General features: G+C 43.1%; 1 protein-coding gene across 4 annotated transcripts in view; it reads left to right on the top strand.

Annotated features, from left to right (window-relative positions):
- YPEL2 (yippee like 2) overlaps positions 1 to 20,996 on the top strand; it is a 76,350-nt gene extending 55,354 nt beyond the window's left edge. For all 4 annotated transcript variants that reach the window (XM_083173772.1, XM_083173773.1, XM_083173775.1 and 1 more), the window contains 3 exons: positions 12,093 to 12,136; positions 15,470 to 15,578; positions 19,403 to 20,996. In XM_083173772.1, the coding sequence (XP_083029898.1) occupies positions 12,093 to 12,136; positions 15,470 to 15,578; positions 19,403 to 19,492 (243 nt within the window). In that variant the 3' untranslated portion in view covers positions 19,493 to 20,996. The remainder of the gene's footprint in view (positions 1 to 12,092; positions 12,137 to 15,469; positions 15,579 to 19,402) is intronic.
- Positions 20,997 to 22,326: the final 1,330 nt, after the last annotated feature.

Raw genomic sequence — 22,326 nt, 5'->3', positions numbered from 1 at the left:
TTTATGTTTTATGTGTCAAATAAAACTGTGTTTCTGGTAAAAACTTCCCGCATTTGGGTCCAGATTATAAACTGACGTATCCAATGTACTGTCACAAGTGCCACCCTCTGTGACCATTTCTCCCTTCTACATTGTATTATAAGAATGAATTTTACTCTTAATTTGGGTCACAAGAAGGCTGCTATTTTCAGTACAGTAAAATTGTGTGCATAGATCCCATCCATTCTTTTCTTTATTCACCTACTACATACATGTCAGCGGTATGCCACTAACCCCCTGAAAACTGGTGTTTTGGGGGAATTAGCCACAAATGATAAATGGGCCCCCATATCTCCTATACCAATTCAGATGCCTCTGTATTTAGAAACTTGTAGATTTATTGGCCTTTTAAAAAATGTATTTGATAGGAAAACACCCTCCCCACCCATTACTTAAATATTAATGGCTCATCCATATGCTTTTCAGACACCTTGCTGTAAACAAGATTATATGGAAAGCTCCATCATACTGGAGCCTACCTGTCATTTGAGTATGGACGACTCTCTATTTCACTGTCTGAAACCTGAAACCTTTCCTCTTTATATTACCAAACAAAGTTTATAATGTATGTTCCACACACTTATGCTATTCTATGGTTTCAGCTCTGTCTTTGTTAATGTATTACTGTTTTGATACAAAGCATTTAAATTGGTTGAAACCTCCGGACCTACTGTATTTTATTATTGTCTGCACAGTCTGTTCTGTAGTTCCTCTGACTACACAGTCTGCTAAGATAGAGCAGCCAGACACTAAGCAAAGGTTTCAAATACAGTACAAAAGTGAACTGTTGTGAGTAGGACAAAGCAAATGAAGTACCCATTCATACAGAATTCTCCCTAATACGCGGAGGCCACCAATAGTCTAGTGATGCACCACTTGGCTTCCGTGCCTTTCCTTTCATTCAAGTAATGATGTGTCTTTCTTGGAGTGGGGATTTAACAACCTTGCTATATATTTTGAAAAAGGAGAATTGTCCTTGACCAGCCATTAGAGTACTCAAGGTACTTCCTTAGGTGGAGACAAGTCTCCGTATACCCCAAGGAAGCCTACTTTGCGCTGCCCTCTCTGGGGTCAACATGGGGAAGGTCAACATGGGGTTTTTCACTTTTTTTACCCAAATGTTGACACGGTCGACATGGACACTAAAAAAGTGCACGTCATGCTTCGCTCTGCACACATTTTTCTCCCGCCCTAGTGGATGGTAGGGCATGAAATATTGCCAGTCGGCACATGTTTGCATAAAATAGGGGAAAACCCTTTGACTGTTGACCTTCCCCATGTCGATCTTTTGACCCTGTCGACGTAACCCCATGTTGACCTAATGCTTGTAGACCTAGTGACCATATCCCATCTCAGTGAGGTAATGGATGGCTTAGGACTGGAGAGAATGTTTTTCTTTGTCTTTCTCTTGGCGTCAGTGTAACCTCAGAACATAACTGCTGACACACTTGTCGTCATTCATAATTTAATTGAATGGACGTGCCACTGAGCAGTGTAGGCAGATTACACACAGGGTTTATTGCAAGGACACATGCTCTTAAACTTTCCTATTGTTAATCTGTCTGAGTAGGCACAAGTCTGCCAAGCATTAGGTCAATAGGTTTTAACACTGGACCAAGTCAAGACTTCTTTGTTACACTGTTTACTCTGTATTGCTTAGGCAGGAGGAGGGAACATAAAGATTTCCTTTATATTACGATTAAAAAATACTATTATCATTTGAGAGTGTATTAAGTATGGGTACAGTATAATCCTTTAAGGTATAATATGCAATGTGTTTTAATGCAGAAAATAAATAATTGTTAGAAAGTTTGGCATTTTAAAAGGTACCGTGTGCCGTAAGGTAATGGTAGTACCAGGGGCGGATTGGCCATTCTATTTACCGGGAACTTTCCCGGGAGGCCGCTGCTACTGAGGCCGAATTAGGTAGCTGGGGCAGCACAGAGCATAAATATACAGCTGAGCAGAGGTGAGCCTGCGCTACAAGCAGGCGGCCGGCAGCTCACCTCAGACTCAGACGCTGAGCAGTAGGCGGCGTCAGCCCAGTCAAGTCCTTGTGTAACCTCCGCTCCGAGAGTCTGACTGTCGCTGCTAGTGGCTGCAGACACTGCAATCAGACATAGTGGCCCGGCCCCCGTCTCCTCCGGCGCGCTAGTAGTCTACTCACTGACACAGCGTAGACAGACGTCACGGACATCCATTGCCCCGCCTCCTTGGAGATCCTCTGCGCCGCCCATCGCCAATGATCAATAAAATAAAAATATCAATCCAGTCCCGCCGTGTCCCCGATCAGCGGCCGCCGACGCCGCACTCAGTGCACTTATACTGTCTGTGGCTTTGCCTCCTCCCGCCCGCTATTCTCCGGGACTCAGAGAACAGCAGACAGGAGGAGTCGAGGCTGCATTTAGTAGCAGGGCACTGGGTGCGGCGTCGGCGGCCGCTGATCGGGGACACGGCGGGACTGGACTGATATTTTTATTTTAATCAATGTGGAATAGATTTCATATTTTAAACAAAAAAGGAAAACAGTTGGTGGGGCAGTATACATTAGAGAGAGGTCAGAGGGCGGGAGGAGGCGGGGCTGCTGAGCTATCTTCTCAGTGGAGTCAGGTGATAGACAGACAGTCACTCTGCTCTGTCTGTGTCTATGTGAAATGTTCATGGTAACGTCATGACGTCACCGCGCACGTTACTAGAAGTGCAACCTGTGCGGGAGGAAGCTGCCAATCCATGACTGTCTGTTGCACAGCAAAATAAAGAAGACTGAAGAAGATTGCACTAGTACTACCGTACCTGCCAGCAGCAACTCATTGGTAAGCACTGCCTGGGGTGCAGTGTGTGTGTTTTAAGTTTATGTTTTCCCTGCATCCAGTGCCAAGAATTATATTGATAACCAATATAATACACATATACATGACCCATCCATAATATATTACCCAGGGGCGGATCAGTGGGTGGGGGCCCTTGACAACAAAATTGTGCCCCCACAGACATCAAAAGCAGCAGATTCCTTTACAGTGTCTTATATAGCGCAGCAGATTCTGTTACAGTGTCTTATATAGCGCAGCAGATTCCGTTACAGGTTCTTATATAGCGCAGCGGATTCTGTTACAGGTTTTTATATAGCGCAGCAGATTCCGTTACAGTGACTTATATAGCGCAGCAGGTTCCGTTACAGCGTCTTATATAGCGCAGCAGATTCCGTTACAGTTTCTTATATAGCGCAGCAGATTCCGTTACAGTGTCTTATATAGCGCAGCAGATTCCGTTACAGGTTCTTATATAGCGCAGCAGATTCTGTTACAGGTTCTTATATAGCGCAGCAGATTCCGTTACAGTGACTTATATAGCGCAGCAGGTTCCGTTACAGCGTCTTATATATCGCTGCAGATTCCGTTACAGTGTCTTATATAGCGCAGCAGATTCCGTTACAGTGTCTTATATAGCGCAGCAGATTCCGTTACAGGTTCTTATATAGCGCAGCAGATTCCGTTACAGGTTCTTATATAGCGCAGCAGATTCCGTTACAGTGTCTTACTGTATATAGCGCAGCAGATTCCGTTACAGCGTCTTATATAGCAGCAGATTCCGTTACAGTGACTATATAGCTCAGCAGATTCTGTTACAGGTTCTTATATAGCGCAGCAGATTCCGTTACAGTGACTTATATAGCGCAGCAGGTTCCGTTACAGCGTCTTATATATCGCTGCAGATTCCGTTACAGTGTCTTATATAGTGCAGCAGGTTCCGTTACAGTTCCTTATATAGTGCAGCATATTCCATTACAGTGTCTTATATAGAGCAGCAGGTTCTGTTACAGTGTCTTATACAGCGCAGCAGATTCCGTTACAGTGTCTTAAATAGAGCAGCAGGTTCTGTTACAGTGTCTTATACAGCGCAGCAGATTCCGTTACAGTGTCTTATATAGCACAGCAGATTCCGTTACAGGTTCTTATATAGTGCAGCAGATTCCGTTACAGGTTCTTATATAGCGCAGCAGATTCCGTTATAGTGTCTTATATAGCGCTGCAGATTCCGTTACAATGTCTTATATAGAGTAGTAGATTCCGTTACAGTGTCTTACATAGCGCAGCAGATTCCGTTACAGTGTTTTATATAGTGCAGCAGATTCCGTTACAGTTTCTTGTATAGCGCAGCAGATTCCGTTACAGTGTCTTATATAGCGCAGCAGATTCCGAGAAGGTGGGACAGTAGCCGCATCCAGTAGCAGGCAGGGACAGGGCACTGTACGCTGGGGAGTGCACTGGGAGGAGGTGGGGCAGAGGACTCTGGAGTGACAGTCTCACTCTGAGTCTGTGATTGTATGTGTGTCGAGACGTCATGACATCACCGCACACATTACAAGCAGGGCAAACTGTGCTGGGGCAGGGTGGGAGGAGGAGAACGGGAGAACTTGAAGCCTTTGTTGGAGTCCTCAGTAGTGGCTCCTGCTGTCCTGCTCCCCTGAGTCCTGCTCAGAGTCCGGTCACAGTAGCAGAAGACTACTCTCAGTCCAGTGGCTGTGTGTGGCAACAGTGACATCAATTAACAGTAAGTAAACGCATTGCCAGCAGCAGCCCAGCACCACTGAATAGCAAAATTATTGTCTCTCTGCCAGCAGGGCTGCCATCATAAATTGTGGGGCCCAGCCGCCCAGGACTGCCAAAATAGGAAGCCCCCCCCCCCCCCCCTTGCAGCCACATCCAGTCCCCTTCCCGCTCACCTACTCTGCTGAGCAGCATGTCAGCTTCTCCAGCCCTTGGGCAATGATCTTAAAATGCCCCCCTCTGTGGCAACAAGCATAAAATGCCCCCCACCCCTCCACTGTGGCAATGAGCACAAAATCCCCCCCTTCCCCCACGCCAACCAGCAGGTAACCCCTGCAAGGAACATATAACCCCTGGCAACAAGCATGTAGATAAGCAGCATTTATGTGCTATAATATGTACTGGCCATAACTGCATGTGCTATAATGTGTACTGGGCATAACTGCATGTGCTGTAATGTGTACTGGGCATAACTGCATATGCTGTAATGTGTACTGGGCATAACTGCATGTGCTGTAATGTGTACTGGGCATAACGGCATGTGCTATAATGTGTACTGGGCATAATGGCGTGTGCTATAATGTGTACTGGGCATAACGGCGTGTGCTATAATGTGTGCTGGGCATAACGGCGTGTGCTGTAATGTGTATGGGCATAACGGTGTGTGCTGTAATGTGTACTGGGCATAATGGCATGTGCTATAATGTGTACTGGGCATAATGGCGTGTGCTATAATGTGTATGGGCATATCGGCATGTGCTATAATGTGTACTGGGCATAACGGTGTGTGCTGTAATGTGTACACGGCATAACGGCTTGTGCTGTAATGTGTACTGGGAATAACGGCGTGTGCTACAATGTGTATGGGCATAACGGCGTGTGCTGTAATGTGTACTGGCCATTAGGGTGTGTGCTGTAATGTGTACTGGGCATAACGGCAGGTGCTATAATGTGTACTGGGCATAACGGCATGTGCTATAATGTGTGCTGGGCATAACGGCATGTGCTGTGATGTGTACTGGCCATTACGGTGTGTGCTGTAATGTGTACTGGGCATAACGACAGGTGCTATAATGTGTGCTGGGCATAATGGCGTGTGCTGTAATGTGTACTGGGCATAACGGCAGGTGCTATAATGTGTGCTGGGCATAATGGCGTGTGCTATAATGTGTATGGGCATAACGGCCATTCAGTACCTGCTATCTTCATTAATTATTATGTATATGTACTGCCATATTATCCGTGCCTTATTTTCCACTAATTTAATTGCATTTTTTTTTTGGGGCCCTTTTACAACATAATCATTTTTAAAAATTGTATTTGTCCTATATGTAGCTTTTTTTCTGGACCAAGCTATAATTGTAGCTCCTGTTCATTATTTTATGGTTTTTGAAAAAATAGAAAATGAGGATGAATGGAGAATTGCATCATTCAGTACAATTGTTATGTGCAATGAGATGCGCGCTCCCGTCACACATCTCATCGCACAGCTCAAAAAGTATATGTGCTGCACATACTCTTTGTACTAGATCTCATCGCATTGCGAAGCGATGTCCAGTATCAACATACAGTATTAACAGCCTGAAGTTGAGAGTGTGTCAGGCTAGTGCCAGACAACCATGGGTCTATTCACATTTTACTGTCTCACCAACAAACACAAGTTAATATTGATGAATCTGATATTCAGACACTATTGATGCTTTAGTTTTGCCTGTCAACAATGTATCTAAGGGGTGTGGTATGGGACTCCGACAGTCGGGATCCCGACAGTCATTATCCCGACGTCTGGATCCCGACTGCCCGGAGTCAGACAGCATGGCGAGCGCAAAGAAGCCCCTTGCGGGCTTGCTGCGCTCGCCACGCTGCGGGCACGGTGGCTCGCTACGCGAGCCACCTATTCTATTCTCCCTCTATGGGGGTCGTGGACCCCCACGAGGGGAAATAGCGGGTGTCCGTCGGGCACCCGGCTGTCGGTATTTTGACAGTTGGGATCCCGACGTCGGGTAAATGACTGTCGGGATCCCGACTGTCGGGAACCCGTCCGGCACCCGTATCTAAGTATAGTGATGTGGTAATCCCACCTACTGTTACATTGGCCCCGCCCATTATTGATTTGTTGCCTCCCACATGAGGCCACTTCCAGAAATATTCCAGGGCCACTTTTAGTCCCCAATCCGCCCCTGGGTAGTACTCATACTAGCACCCTGCATCTTTTAAACCCCATGCAGTTCCTCTTCCCTGTCTGTGGTGTCACTCTCTACTGTGGTGCTTCTAGCACAGTGTGGTCTGTATTTCAACACTAATATGCAGACCTGTGCTAGAAGCAACACAGTAGAGAGCAACACCGCAGATGGGAGAGGGACTGCATGGGTTTTGAAAGAGGCAAGGTGCTAGAAGGATCACTAATAATGAGGATACATTTATTGCTTTATCTACTCAGGTTTGTTGTTTTTAGATTATGTCAAACTTTGACGCTCATTGCATTAGGTTGAAAAATAAATTGCTGTATGGATGCAGTATGTATGCTGTGTGAGCATGTTCAGTGTAGCACTGAAGAAGTAATTGGCACTTTTATTGGTGCTTCATCGCATCAGACTCTGAGGCCCTGTGTGACAAAACATTATTTATAAATCCGCTGACCTTGCATAAGGTTTCTACACATGTGCATGTTTATTGTGGTGTGTGCTTTGCTGTTATAATAAACTTTCCATTTACAATTGTGCTGAACTGCTATTGAGCCAGGGGCTGCAGAAACTTTTGCGAGGCAAATCTGACTATTGGAATGATAGAAGGTGTAAGGCCATACTATACATATTGTAGGAATACATGGCTGTGCTGAGGAAATGGCCCCTCACTTTCTACTAAAACTGGAGCATTATGAACTGGCATAAATAACAGTGACTGAGGGCATATGTTATTTACCAGTCAGTGACTGACACAATGGCGCTAGCAGTGGGGAGCATCTGGCTAAGGGCAGGTGTTAGATGTCTTCTGTCAGCGCCTATTATGAACTAGACGGTGAGTAAGAAATACATGCTCTAATTGTGTCACTTGTAACCAAGCAAGCTCGGCACATGTAGCAGCACGGGACTTGAACAAAAGTGGCCAATTCATTTTGTTTTGTAATCATTTCCTGTAGCATTAATATAAAATGCTTATTCAATACCCATGTAACTACTGTATCACTTATGGTCAACAGTGACTAGGTCGACACCTGAAAATGGTTGACATACCATAGGTGAACATAAGCTTAAGGTCGACATGGGCATTGTCTACACTCAACAGGCTGACATGCCCTTTTCACTTTTTTTGTTGTCTGTGTCGACATATGTATAAGTGAGCTGCATCCCCTAGCATGGCACGCCGCGCTCACCGTGCTTTGAGCAGGGCGTCTCGCTTTGCTTGGCACACTATATATTATATTCTCACTCTATACCCACTTGGGTAGTAAAATATTACCAAGTCGTTCTACACAAAAAAAAAAGTGAAAAACTCGTGTTGACCTTAAGCTTGTGTCGATCTTCTGTCAATGCCGACCTATGGGATGTCAACCTAGTGACTGTCGTCCTAGACATTGTAGAGCCAGGGAACGGATACCTGTATCTTCTTGGCTGCTTCCAGCAGTGGATTGTATATTTACAGGAGACACAATAGCAAATTTATTGCCAGAACTTTGCACCCCTGCTGAATTCACATGACGTTTTGCTACAATTTCACTGATGTCTGTGTTGTATGCTGCTTGCCTAAGTGTATTACTGCTGGGTATAGTGCAGTACATATGAAAATACGCCCCCAATGGCCTCACTGTTGTTATGTGGTCATATTTGTGTGTCTGTCATACAGTATACTATTGATCACTCAGGAGATGTTTCTTTTGTTGTGCACATTGTGTCCGAACTTGGTCCTGGGTGATAGATCTGCAGTGTTTAGATAGACAGTCAAGAGACATGCAATAGGACAAAAGGGTCAAAAGGTCCACATGAAAACGGTAGACACATTACATGGTCAAAATGAGTTTTTCGTGATTTTTTTTTTTTTTTTTTTTAAACCTGCTTGTACTTCACCATCCATGTCAGCATAGAGGAAAAATATATTCGTGTGCCGAGCGTGGCAATGAGCACAGAGCTTGGTGAGCAAAAGCATTAAACAAATTGGGGGCCCATGTCGACAGTTTTCAACATTGACACCAAAAATGTGAAAAACTCATGTCAACCTTTTCATGTGTCTACCTTTTATTTATTTAAACTTTTTGAACCTGTCTATATTTACCATGTTGTCCTTTTGCATGTCAACCTTTTGGGGTTGACTTATTGACTAATTGACCTATTGTCTATCTAATAATCCACAACCTCCAAACTAGAGAAACCTATAATATGACGGTAGAGAAGAACCATTTGGTCCATCTAGTATGCCCCTAGGGGAGGCAGAATATATTACATTACTATTATATACTGCTTATTTGATTTCTGCCTTTTCAGTTAGGTGTACATGTAATAATAATACTAACCTATTTGGTTCATATACATATGGTTGGTCCTTCCTTACACTTACATAACTACCTGAAAGTATTTCCAAATGGAACACTGGAGAAAACTTTGTTAAATCCTAATCGCTCCAAACTGTATGCAGCATATTCAAATGTTTTTAGTTTAGCGACTGGAGGTCACAGGGCAATGTTCAGTTGATAATTGTTAACGCTCTCATTTATAGTTGGGTTTAGACGCACATAGCAGCCAAATCCAACCAAACTAATTGGTGCAACGCAAAAAGTCCCATTGAGTGGTTGAATTTTTGTTACAAAAAAACATTCCTCATGCACCAGCAAAACCTCAAAGGCTATACCTAGCATGCAAACAGCCTCCCTCCAGTGGGTGATGGTGCTTTTTAGATGTTTGCTTGTATATTATAACTTTACACCTGGTACCTACATTAGCTTGCATATTTATATCCATGCTCTTACATAGTCAATGCATGTTGGAGTTGCAGGTAATTTAATATCCACTGTAGGAGTTCTTATTTAATGAAAATAAAACTAATACAGTGTGGTGTGTTATTACTGTGGAACGCATGGCATTGGCTCTTCTTATACCCCTTTTACACCAAAATCCCGGATCCGACCCGGTATTTGGAACACTGTTCCAAGCCAGGTCAGATCCGGGATTTGCACCATTTACAGTGCGGTGCCGACCCGCAGTGTAAATGGAAGCAGCACTTGGAGATGACATCAGGTAGCCATAAAGGGACACGGGTTAACCCCTGGTATCAGAAAGACCGTGTAATTTGTAGACTTAAGCTGGAGATGCATTGAGGAGGTCATTCTGAATGACTCGCAAAGCTGTGAAATTTGCGAGTCAAGTAAACACCCAATGCACAAACGAACAACCACCTACCACACGCACATTTCAGCCGCATGCATGCGGATGCATGTTTTGCATAAACATCCATTCGCAGCTTGCATGCGAGTACAATATCATTTGATCAATCAAATCAAATGATTTCTAAGGTGCTCGCAAATCTAAGACACTCTCTGTCTCAGATTTGCAGCTACCTTGTAGGGGAAGAGGGCGGCCAGCTGACATCCGGTGACGTCAGCTGCCCGCCCCCTTGTTACTGGTGAATTACCATGGGAACGCCCAGCATTTACACGGGAATGCACATAAAACACTGGGCATTCCCATGTGCGCAACCCATTCCTGCACATGTGCAAACCCTGACTGTGATTTACACTATTGCTGAGCCGTTCATAGCAAGGAGGGAGGGATGGGGGCAATGGTGGTACCGGGACATGGGAATGCCCAGCGGTTTATGGGCTTCCTAATGAAAACACTGGGCGTTCCCAAGGGTACGTGGGCAGGTTGTTGCCTGGGGAGAGGATGGCTGACGTCACATGACATCAGCCGCCCGCCATGCCTTCGTCCCGGCTGCCGCAAATCTAAGTACATTAACTACACATACCCAACTAGAAAAACGCCACGCCATCTATCCATGCCTGGAGTAGAGGAAAGGTAATTAGATAAAGTATCTCCTTGGGTAGGTAAGCTTGTTTGAGATGAGTTAGAAGTGAGTGCGTGTTGGTGTGGAGGCCAGAGTACAGTGTGTTGTACAAGTAGGGGCATTCCATAGAGTGGGTAAAGCCAAGAAAAAATGTGATCAGAAAATTCAGATGTTGGGCAGGGGCTTGAGGGAGATGGGATAGCATTTTGGGACATGAAAAGAGATGTATGCTGGTGTAGTAGTGATTAGGGCCTTGTATGTTCGTGGAAGTAGTTAGTTTTTGATTCGATAAGGACTGTTGGAGTGAAGCACCAATAAAATAAAGTTTTGCAAGAAAAGTCAGTCTAGCCGCTGCATTCTAAATAGATTAGTAGGGGTGAAAGTCTATTAGGGGAAAGCAGTACAGAGTCTGTTGCAATTTTCAGTGCTGTACATCAGTGGTTCTCAACCTCGGTCCTCAAGTACCCTATCAGTTCACATTTTCTAGGTCACCCAGCAGGTGCACAGGTGTACTCATTATTCACTGACACACTTGCCTCCCAACTTCTGTTGATGTGAAGTAGGGACATGCGTGCACCTGAAATGGGGGTGTGGCATATGCTAACGATGGCGTGGTATATGCAAATTAGCTGTGATTAGGTCACACCCCGTTTTCCCATCTGCAAAACTGAATAGACGCTATGCGCACAGCATCTATTCATTTGGCTGGGGAGATTCCCAACTGCCCGCCCCTGCCGCAGGACACTGCCGGCCCCGGGAGGGACGCTGGACCGTCCCAAAAAAAACGGGACAGTTGGGAGGTATGGACACATTTTAAAAGGTGGAGCCAATTATTTCACTTGTGATTCTGTGTGAAGACCTGGAAAACATGCACTGTTGGGGGTACTTGAGGACCGAGGTTGAGAACCACTGTTGTACATAATGAGTGTATGAAGGAATGGTCTTATAAGAGATGTGTATTCTTTAAATATCTCTTATGGTAGCAGTATTAGTAAACAGTTGGAATGTAGAAAGCACAGTTCTGATTTTAAAGGATGACACCTAGGTATAGCACTCCGACAGTCAGGACTTCGACCGTAATCAATCCGCTGGGACAGTGGGGGTATGAAAAGGTCGGAGGACGCGTACCACGCTTCGGGTTCACGTTTATAGTGTGGGGGGGGGGTGGCGTGGGGGTGCATTTAACATTGTAAGCACCCATTAGGGTGCTTATACAATTTTTTATCGCATTGCATTGTATGGCATTGTATGCCATATACAATGTCATACAATTTTTTAAAATTGTATGACATTGTACAATATTGCGCGATATCGCATCGCATGCCTTTTGGTATGCGATGCGATGGGCGCCGTGATAATAGACAAGTACCCAAAAGTGATTATTGACTCAGGAGAATTAATGGTAACCAGTTTAGCCTTACACAAAAAAAACATAATTGTTCCATTTACAGATGTTTATCTTGTTTTATTATGCAAACGTAACTAACTGATGTTTATTTCTTTGGTTTGCAGTCATTTCAAGGAAGTCAAGGTCGAGCTTATCTATTCAATTCTGTGTGAGTATTACATTTAAGAATGCCAAGTAGGATACGTACATATGTTCTCTGAATATTTTGTGCATTTCCATAGCAGTGAATATAATTTTCCAAATACATTTTTATTTATAGCTGAAACTGACAAATGCAAATGTTATATTGGTGTTTTATTAGCAGCATCTCTACAAACAAAGCATTTAGCACTAAAAAGTCTATATATTTGTGGCAGCCTGTTCTAAGTTCCCTTTGTGTCTGTTATTATCTAGAAAATAAATTCTTCATAACCTGTGCTTTGGGGTCTAGTGTAAAATCCCAACCATCCCAATTATCTAAAGCACACATGCCTCCAGGGTTTGCCTAGATAACACATAACACTTTAAAATACACTTTTTAGATTTGCTATGTTTATTTTTTGGTACAAAATAAATATTAGAGCAAAAAGCCATTCCCTCTTCAGGACTGCAAGCAAACTGGAGGAAGTTATAGCGCCATTGTCCCTATTAATCAGATAACTGACTCTGTGTGGCTGCAGACTGAATCTTCAAGGGGGTCCGTGGAATCGACACCAAAGAAACACAGTAAGCACCTGCTGTACAAATAATATGGAAACCAGATTGGTGTATACAGTTTACACCGGGAAATTGGACCTACACAGTTACCTGATGGATAATGCCAGACCATGCCAAGCAGTTTCTCATTGATAAAAACCCATTGGCATGTGCACAAAGGGGCCTGCACCAGTGTTGGCACTAACTCACCCTGTAAATTAACAAATCCTAGTGACTTCTGTTGGCTCAAGTGCCATGTAGTTAATGCAAAAAGCCAACCTAAATCCAGATGGATACTGAATTAAAATAAAAATGCATACAAACCTGTACTGTCACTCCAATGTTATTTTGTAGACCATTCTCTTGTTGCAACACACAGGAATGCTATCATCCATGCCATGGACAGAACTAGGATCCTCATAGCCCAATCTCCACATGACATCCCCACACAGCAACACTCTGTCCCAGGCCATAGCCAGGGACTGTTGCGTTTGCAGCATATCTACTTAACCCAATATCTACTTCACCCAATAAGAAGAAAACGATACATCTGGTGCTGGGACATTGGCAAATGAGTTTCTAGTAGTAAGCAGACTCAGTAAAGCTTGGTACTGGCCCATTGTATTGGCCATTCAAGCAAACAGCTGATATATAGTGAGCCTGTTGACAAGTGTGTAACCATGATATGTCTGTGAATAATTTCATTCATGTGGGCCCTGCAGCACAGCCAATATAACTGCAGATTTATAGCAGGCCATCTGGCTGTGTACACTTGCTGCAAGGACCATCACTAACTGACACCTCAACTGGGCTGGTACATTTAAATGCCCGCTCTGTTGTAACATCGGGCACATTGGGAGGACTGTTGATAGGTGTGTGTATGCATTTGCCAATAGTCATATCTGCTGGGTACACACCTGGCTGAGCTAGTGGGCTAACAGCATTTTGGTGTTTTGTACAGCTCCATGTATTCGTCTAAGCCCCCCACCACCACCTCCACCACCACTAGGGCTATATGGCAACTTTTCATTCGATCCCGAACGAGGGATCAGATGAAAAACTATCATATTCTATGCATTTTCTGCCAACTCCAATCCGAAGCGCGTTTCATTGCTCCTCAGATCGGAATCGCAGATCGTCATGACTGCCATGAATATGTATCATATTTTGTAGCCATGACTGGGATCGCATATGATACATTGGGGCAGATGTATTAAGCCTGGTAAAGTGATAAAGCAGCGAAAGGTGATAACGCACCAGACAATCTACTGCTAGTGGTCATTTTTCAAACACAGCTGATTGGGTGGTGCATTAGCAACTTTCACTTTACCAGGTTTAATGCATCTGCCCGTTGTATGCAATAGGACCACATACAATGTATCATATGCGCTCCAGCCACCCAGGATCTGCCGGTGAGTTGGTGGGGTGCCGCATGCAATACCTCACACTAGTGGAGGGGTAAGTATTTCTCTTAAATGTTTTTATCTTGTATCTAGCAGGAAGTGAAAGTAGTAGTGGGTATTCACTGGCAACATAGTGCTTATTTGTATTGGGAATTTATCAATTGTGTATCCTTCACTGTGCAGGACAAATCTGCACATAATAAAAAGTTCCCTAGACTCGTATACATGGGGGGCACAAAGCACCCCACATGCTATTTTAATGGCCTAATTCTTACCTACAACTTTTGCCTCAGTCCCACATCTTGGGCTTCCCTGGCTAGTGCTATCTACCCCTAGCACCTCCCACTGAGCAGTCTGCACTTTATGGAAGGGTTTCACCACTGAGGAAGGAAGTGTAAAATTTGAGAGAGGGGAGGGAAGGGGGGTTCAGGGTGGTCCTGCTGTACTCTGGATAAGTCCTCTAATGTCAAAACTAATAGTCATACTGAGGTAATTAGTATTAATATCAACATTGTTCACCTAGAGTGCACCATACTGTACATGATTGTGCTTAGTTCTGCCTGCCAACAGAGTATATTTGTTAGATTGTACAGAACCGTGCCTTGTGAAGGATTGTCTCTATAAAAACAAAAACATTAGCAAATATTAATTCTGTGTCTGCCAACATTTCTGATTGACTCTGATCTGCAGACCTTGTGCTTGATTCAGACCTGATCGCTCATCTGCAAATTTTGTAGATGACTGCATATAGTTAGCCACCACCACCCAGAGTGCAAACCAGCCCTGTACAAATTTGCAAGGGAATTGCGAAAATTTGGCAAATCGGTATTCTGTCAATCATTTCATATGCAATTCACGAACCATCAAATTACTTTTCCACTGCTTGCAAACGTGAGGATGTCTGACCTTACCATAACACTGCAACTGAAAAAGGCTGATCGAGGCTGGCAGTGATGTCACACACCTTCCCTTAAAAAGCATGGGTACGTCTGCTTTGTTTTTTTGACACTCCCAGAAGACTGACTGTTACCACCCTCCAAACGCCAGCTTTCTGCCAGCGAAATTGCGAGGGGATTGCAGTTAGATTATTTTTGCTATTTCTGTCCCTATTTTGGCTTGCGCATGCTTGCTACGATCCGTATGAATGCGCATTTATTCGATAATCAAAGGGACCAACTCTGAATCTGGCCCCTTGTCTTTTCTTGGTGATGTCAAACCTAGATTCCAGCAAGCCGCACTCCATTTGGTTGCCAAAATTTGAGACTGATCTGCAAAAATTGGTTCTGTTCACAGGAAAGCATTCCGTGCTAAACCTGTTCCATTCTTACAACATAAGATGGTCTTGCACGGTATTGTGCAGTGCTTGCACTGTTTTTTTAAAATAATTATATTTGTCTCAACAGTGTTAATGTTGGTTGCGGGCCTGCAGAAGAACGCGTCTTACTTACAGGACTCCATGCGGTAGCAGACATTTACTGTGAAAATTGCAAAACAACACTGGGCTGGAAATATGTAAGTATGTGATACTTTTGCATAACTTAAGCTGTTGCTATTTTTTACACAGTCTGGCGAACAGGTGTGAATCAGACCCTTTTATTTGTTTCCATTAAATCAAGATAAAGTTTTTAAAAAGAAGCAATGAAGCAGTAAGGGACTTGGAAGTGTTTCTCCTTTTAAGGCTAAATACAAATTACATTTTTTGTGTTGTACTTCAAATGACATGCTCTTATGATGTATGTTTTATTGTTAACATCTATGTGTTTGGTGTTTTCAATGTGCCTAATGTGCATATAAAATGCATGCGTTTTAGATACAAATTCAATGTGCACATTAGAATATCATTAGTGACATTAATGGAAATCAAAGAAATTAAGAGACCACACAGATTTGAATGTGCTATAACAGTTTATTGGAGAGGAATGATAGGTTATTGACGTTTGACATCATGCATGAGAGGTGACCACAAGAAAATATTTATTTATTAACCGTTATTTATATAGCGCACACATATTCCGCAGCACTTTACAGAGACTATTTGAACATTCACATCAGTCCCTGCCCCAGTGGAGTTTACAATCTATGGGGGTTATTTTGGTTCACTCCTTCTGGCAATTTCCTTCTTAGATGGACAAAACCATGTGCACTGCAGGTGGGGTAGATGTTACTTGTGCAGAGAGAATTAGATTTGTGTCCATCTAAGAAGGAATTTTCCAGAAGAAGTGAACCAGAATAAGGCCCTGTATTCTTTACCACGTGTGCACGCACATACATTTTAAAGTTTAACTTTTTGTTGGGCACCAATTAACCTACCAGTATATGTTTGGATTGTGGGAGGATACCAGAGTACCCCTGGCGGAAACCCATACAAGCACAGGGAGAATATACAAACTCCACACAGTTAGGGCCATTGTGGGAATTGTACCCATAACCTCAGTGCTGTGAGGCATTAATGCTAACCATTACACCACTGTGAGGGTGGTAGGTTGAATTAGTACTTGCATGTGTATTGTTCTCCCTTCTAGAGGCCGTGCTCCTATCTGGTGCCCAAGCCCCCTCAATTTTGCAGCGGCCTGGACGATCTGTCGGTGCCCAGGGTAGACCACTGCTTCCCCTAACAGCCATTAGACTGTGTCTCATATCAGTCCTACTGTCCCAACCTCCTTTGTAAGATGACTGAGCTGGCAGAGACCTGATCAGTCATTGAGATTCCTATGGGTATATTCAATTGATATCAATCCATTACGACATTCTTTTGATGGAATGGTTCCAACATGGGCTTATTCAATGCAGCAGGCAAATCTGAATATCGGATTTGGCAGTTGATTGATGCTCATCCGGCTGGCGCAGGGACCGGGTGGGTGCAGAGGTGGCCGGAGTCAGGCCAGGTGAGCTGCCCTCGCCCGGCGGCAGGATAGGTGAGCACGGCGGGAGAGTGCAGGAGGCAGCAGGAGAGTGTGCGGGGGGACTCAGTGTATAGGAGGATGGCACCGGGTGAGCACCATTCTCCCAGCCTCAATCCGACATCTTTTCATGTCGGATTGAGATTGACAGAAACATGGCCAAAACCTGTTGGATTTGGCTGCATTTCCGTCAGAAGCATGTGGATTGGCGGAATAGCCACGAATCCACCTGCTTTGACAGAAATGCAGCGAAATCCGACCTGTCGGGGGGAAAAAAACAGGTAGCATGGAAAACTTTTCGACAAGACGTCAGTTTCAACATTAATTGAATATAAACTGTACATTGTGAGATCAGATTTCTGCATCTAATGGGCACTGAAATTCATCGGCAACTTGTTGAGGTGTATTGTGATGATAAGGTCAAGTCACGGAATCAGGTTTGTGTTTAACCCCTTCAGTGGTTTATTTTCTTGGGCAGGACAAACCTACCAGGGTAGGTTTGTCCTGCCCCAGAAAAACCCACCAGGGAACTTAAGGGCACCCCTCATCTGTCGCTTACCGCTAGCTGACTCCCCACCCTGGATAACCGGGGTTCCCCTTCCGTTGCCCCTGCCGCCATTCATATCCGTGCCCAGACGGCATTCTCCCATTCTCTGGGATGTTTGGGGCGGCTCGGACGCGGGGCCTGCCACAGACGCTTGCTCACTGCTGCGAATGGTGGGGTGGGTAGCAGCAGGGGAGCTCCAGCTAGATCACCGGAGAGGAGAGGCTGGAGGGGGGGAGCGACAGGAGGGGAAGTGATGATGGGATGGGGGGTGCCCCCAGAGGTATAGCACCAGTGGTGCACAGCTGGAGGCACCACTGGCGCACACCTACATACTGGTGGTTAATGCAGGGAAAACTATTTTATATTTTACAAGCAGTCGCTGATTTACAAGTCATGGCATGACCCAGCAATATAGCTACTAAGTGACAGTTAGTTTGGGGATACAGAGTCTTAATGAACACTGGCGCTGCGACATCAGCAATCACTGTCCGCACTGATATACAGACCGGACTGTGCTAGATGTACCACAGCAGAGAGCGACACCCCGCGCAGGAAGTAAGCACTGCAAGGATTTTACAAGGTGCATGGTGCTACTAGAATGAACACTATTCTATTAGCACAACTTCTGTATTGTAAAGGTAAATTCTGTAATCTGTAAATGAGTCAGTATTATTGGTTTAGATTGTACAAGCAAAAATAGTTTTTCAAATCCCTAATGACCCTACTAGTGACGAAGGTTGATCCTTCTCAGTTATAGACAAATGCTTTAATCTGATGCACTCTGTAGTCTACAGTAACAGTCTTGACCCAATTAATTATAAGGAGTTGACAAAAAGAAAGCCTTATCATGCACAGGGAACAGTATAAAATAGGTGTTGGGTTAACTTGTTTTAAGATGCTGTTAACTGTGCAGGTACATCAGCATTGTAAGTGGCATCTAGGGCAGCTGTAGAGTGATGGGTAATAGAATGCTGAGCTTTGTAGATCGTTCAATGGGTCAAACTTGATTTAAGGTTATTATGTCCTAGTCTTTGACCTCAAAGCAAAGAGGGTGACGGATAGTTCATTATATTGCCACCGATATATTTGTACATGTTAAGCATGTCTTCTCTTAAACGCATCTTTTCTAGCTTGAACATTTTTAATTTGGCAAATCTTTTCTCATAGCTTAAAGACTCTATCCCTTTTATTAGCTTGGTTGCCCTTCTCTGGACTTTCCCCAGCTCTATAATGTCATTTTTGTAATGTGGGGCCCAAAATTGCACTCCAAATTCCAAATGAGGTCTAGCCAGTGCCTTGTAGAGTGGTATAATTACATTGTCATCCCTAATTTTGATGCCTCTTTTTATACAGACTAGTATCCTGTTGGCCTTTGTGGCTGCACCCCAGTTTGATGTTAATTTGGGCTCCTAGGTACCTTTCCAATTTCCCCATGATCGACATTAAGCTAACAGGTCTAAAGTTTGTGGGGTCCTCTTTTTTTTTTTTTTTTAATTGGTTCTACTTCTGCTAATCTCCAGTCCTTTGGAACTAGGAAAATTATTTGGGAATCCAGGGTAGTGAGCAAGATTGGAACTGGGAAGGACCCAGGTTAGGGGGCGGTTTGAATGGGAGACCGGTGTATCGTTTAGAGCTGGTTCCCCTTCACTTTGAGAAGACAGCTTGTTTTTCAAACAAAACACTGTTTTATACCAGTATGTCAGAGGCTATAGTTGATGATCCTGGAATCAGTTGTTGTTTTTTTTGCAGACTCTAGTCTTTCTGCTCTATTTTAGTCCTAGGGCCAGGTTAAATTGATTACTTTGCAAACTAAGTGCTAATTCACTTCATCCATGCATATCTATACTTGTATGCTCTATATTAACTCTGCATTTCTCTGTTTACACCAGGAACATGCTTTTGAAAGCAGCCAGAAGTATAAAGAAGGAAAATACATAATTGAATTAGCTCACATGATCAAGGATAATGGCTGGGATTGAAAGATGAGAACATCCAACTGACCGTGTTATCCTTGGAATGAGCGAGTAACTGAGTGCTTGGTTTCATATGATCAGAGGCTGTGCCGCATGGAGCATCCTCTCACCCTTAATCCATCATTCTTGGTGAATGGCCTCTAAATTTCTGACACTCTGTCTCTTTGCTTTGTATCCCTTTTGTGAGTTGCCCTTGGCCTCATGCTCTTTTGTAGAGTTGGCAAAAGAAAAGCATCAGGAGCCGAATAGCCCAGTCACTTCTTTTACTGTTCGAGTTGATTTAAAGCTGTGTGTAAAGAGAGTGGCACACTGGGGGCCCGTGTTATAGAGCAGGCAGGAGGTGTCGTAAATGAATGGAGAGAGGAACAGATGATGATGATGATGATGTCCTGTAATTTAAGGTTTGAAATCTTTCCTACCAGATAAATACCTCACTGCTTCTTCTTGGAGAATGTCTGGGATTAACCTGAGCTAAGTAGCTTAAAAGTTTATACCAATAACATACCAAATAATGATGATTAACGTGATGAAGCAGTACTATCCTCTCTATTTATTCATGATGTGGTACTTGGAACTTCTTTTCCCAAAAATCACATGATAGATTGAAATGATGGTAGTCATGACATTCATGATTATATGTCCATTGACACGTCTGCCTAAAGAAACAGGGCTTTATGGGGAATAGTGTATCCATATACTAATGGTTTCCAATTGGTTCACATCATAGCAAATGTACAGGCCTCTTACAAAATCCTGATGACCTTTGCTTTGTATGTGCTGGCACTATTGCTGAAAGCTGAACCAGCGCCCTGGATATATTACACCATAGGTGTTGGCTGTGTATTGACAACTAACCACGGTGGCTGTACTTTCTTACGTGTGAGTGAGACAGAAGGACGCCTAGTGACCACACTATATTTCATCTGTTATGGTAGTGTGAAACCAGAGGGGATTTGGTGCCATTGCTTTAATAAAGTATTAATGGGGATTTCTGAAAAATATGAGGAAACGATACTATGCACATTTCTACACTGAGAGTAATTTACAACATTGAGTAAAAGGAATACTTCTTCAAAAAAAATATCCCCCAAAGGGCAAAAATAGGATTGTTAAATATATGTTTTATGTTCTGCAGCATTTTCAGAATGGCTTAACCTGATCAGACTTATGATCATTCATTCATTTTTTTGTCTGCCGATACATTTGCTCTGAGATTGACCTTTTAATGCCAGCATGGCATTAAAAGGTGAGGTGAGATCAATATCTCTAAAAATGATCTCTACCAATAGGAAAGGTTGAGAGAAGCACACAGTGTTAATGCAACCAATGCTGTGTATACATGCTGCTTTCCAGTTGCTGTATAGCTTAACACTCAGGGTGATCAGGTCACTTTATCCTGTACAATTGTTTCCTGGTGGCAATTTTAATTTACATCCCCCAAAATCAAATCCTTTGACAGTTGTCCCTGGTCGAAAAAAAAAAAAAAAAAAAAAATATATATATATATATATATATATATATATATATATATATATATATATATATATATATACACATACATACATTGTTTAGTCATATTTTTATCTTTTTGACCACACGTTTAATAGACAAACCAAAGCGTTCATATTTCCTTTTGCTAAAGCACTAGCATCAGTGTAATAGGAACACATTAGGAAAGTGCTTTCATTTGCTTACTTTCTTTTCTAGAAAAGACAAGATTAAGCAGCGCTTTCACACAATAATTGCAAGTGTATGCATCAATCTAATCATAAAAAAATTAATAAAACAATACACATAAAATTACAATAGTAAAAAACAGTAGAATTGATAGGACCACTAATTTGAGTATAGTCACCACCGATGCTTTAGTAAACCTTCCATCGCAAATCATCATTTGATTTCCTGCTGAACGATCTGATCCTGTCCTTAATTTCTACCGGTGAGGTTGCAGACCGACCAACTATTCCTGAAATCGGATTGCGTATACAAACAAGGTTTCCCGGGCTGGCTATACCAACTTTTGCCAACGGGCCATCAACCAAGCATCCACAGGTGATATATAAAAATTATATGGACAGACTCCCTCTATATCCCATTGGACATTTGCTGTCAAGATCAGTGCAGGTTTACTAAAGCATCGGTGGTGACTATACTCAAATTAGTGGTCCTATCAATTCTACTGTTTTTTACTATTGTAATTTTATGTGTATTGTTTTATTAAATTTTTTATGATTAGATTGATGCATACACTTGCAATTATTGTGTGAAAGCGCTGCTTAATCTTGTCTTTTCTGTTTTTTTTCTATATTTGGGGAACTGACCACCCCCATAAGCAGCAGCTGACTAAGACAACCACTCATATACAAGCGCTCTAAATATTAACTTGGGTTAATAAATTGCACATACTTTCTTTTCTAGCCTAGCATTTACATATGTACACCTGTAATAAAGATACATTAGTGCAGATTGCATCAGTGTTTGATCCATCTTGGATGTCTCTATATCCCACTAAAATGTGCTACTTAATGCATCTCTGCTAGTATCTGAAGGATTTTTATGCAAGATTTTCATAAATTGCACACATTTTACGCAACCTGTAAGCCACACATAAGTTCTGACAAATCATTACAGTACTCAGACCTTCCCCATTCTACATGACACCTTGCACATATAGATACCGCGCTTCACTGGCAATCATTTAGTCATTGCTGACCATCTTGTATAATATGGCATGATGTGCAATTCGTCTCGACACATCTCAAAAGGCATTTTAGACCATTTCTGAAGTCCTGAGGCTAATCTGAATAATTGCTGGATTTTGGAAAATAGAAACTAAAGCT

This window comes from Crinia signifera, chromosome 2 (genome assembly GCF_055691185.1).
Source record: "Crinia signifera chromosome 2, ASM5569118v1, whole genome shotgun sequence".
Classification (NCBI taxonomy): domain Eukaryota; kingdom Metazoa; phylum Chordata; class Amphibia; order Anura; family Myobatrachidae; genus Crinia; species Crinia signifera.
Note: the sequence above shows the minus strand (reverse complement) of the source record. Positions and strands in the feature narration are given on the sequence as shown.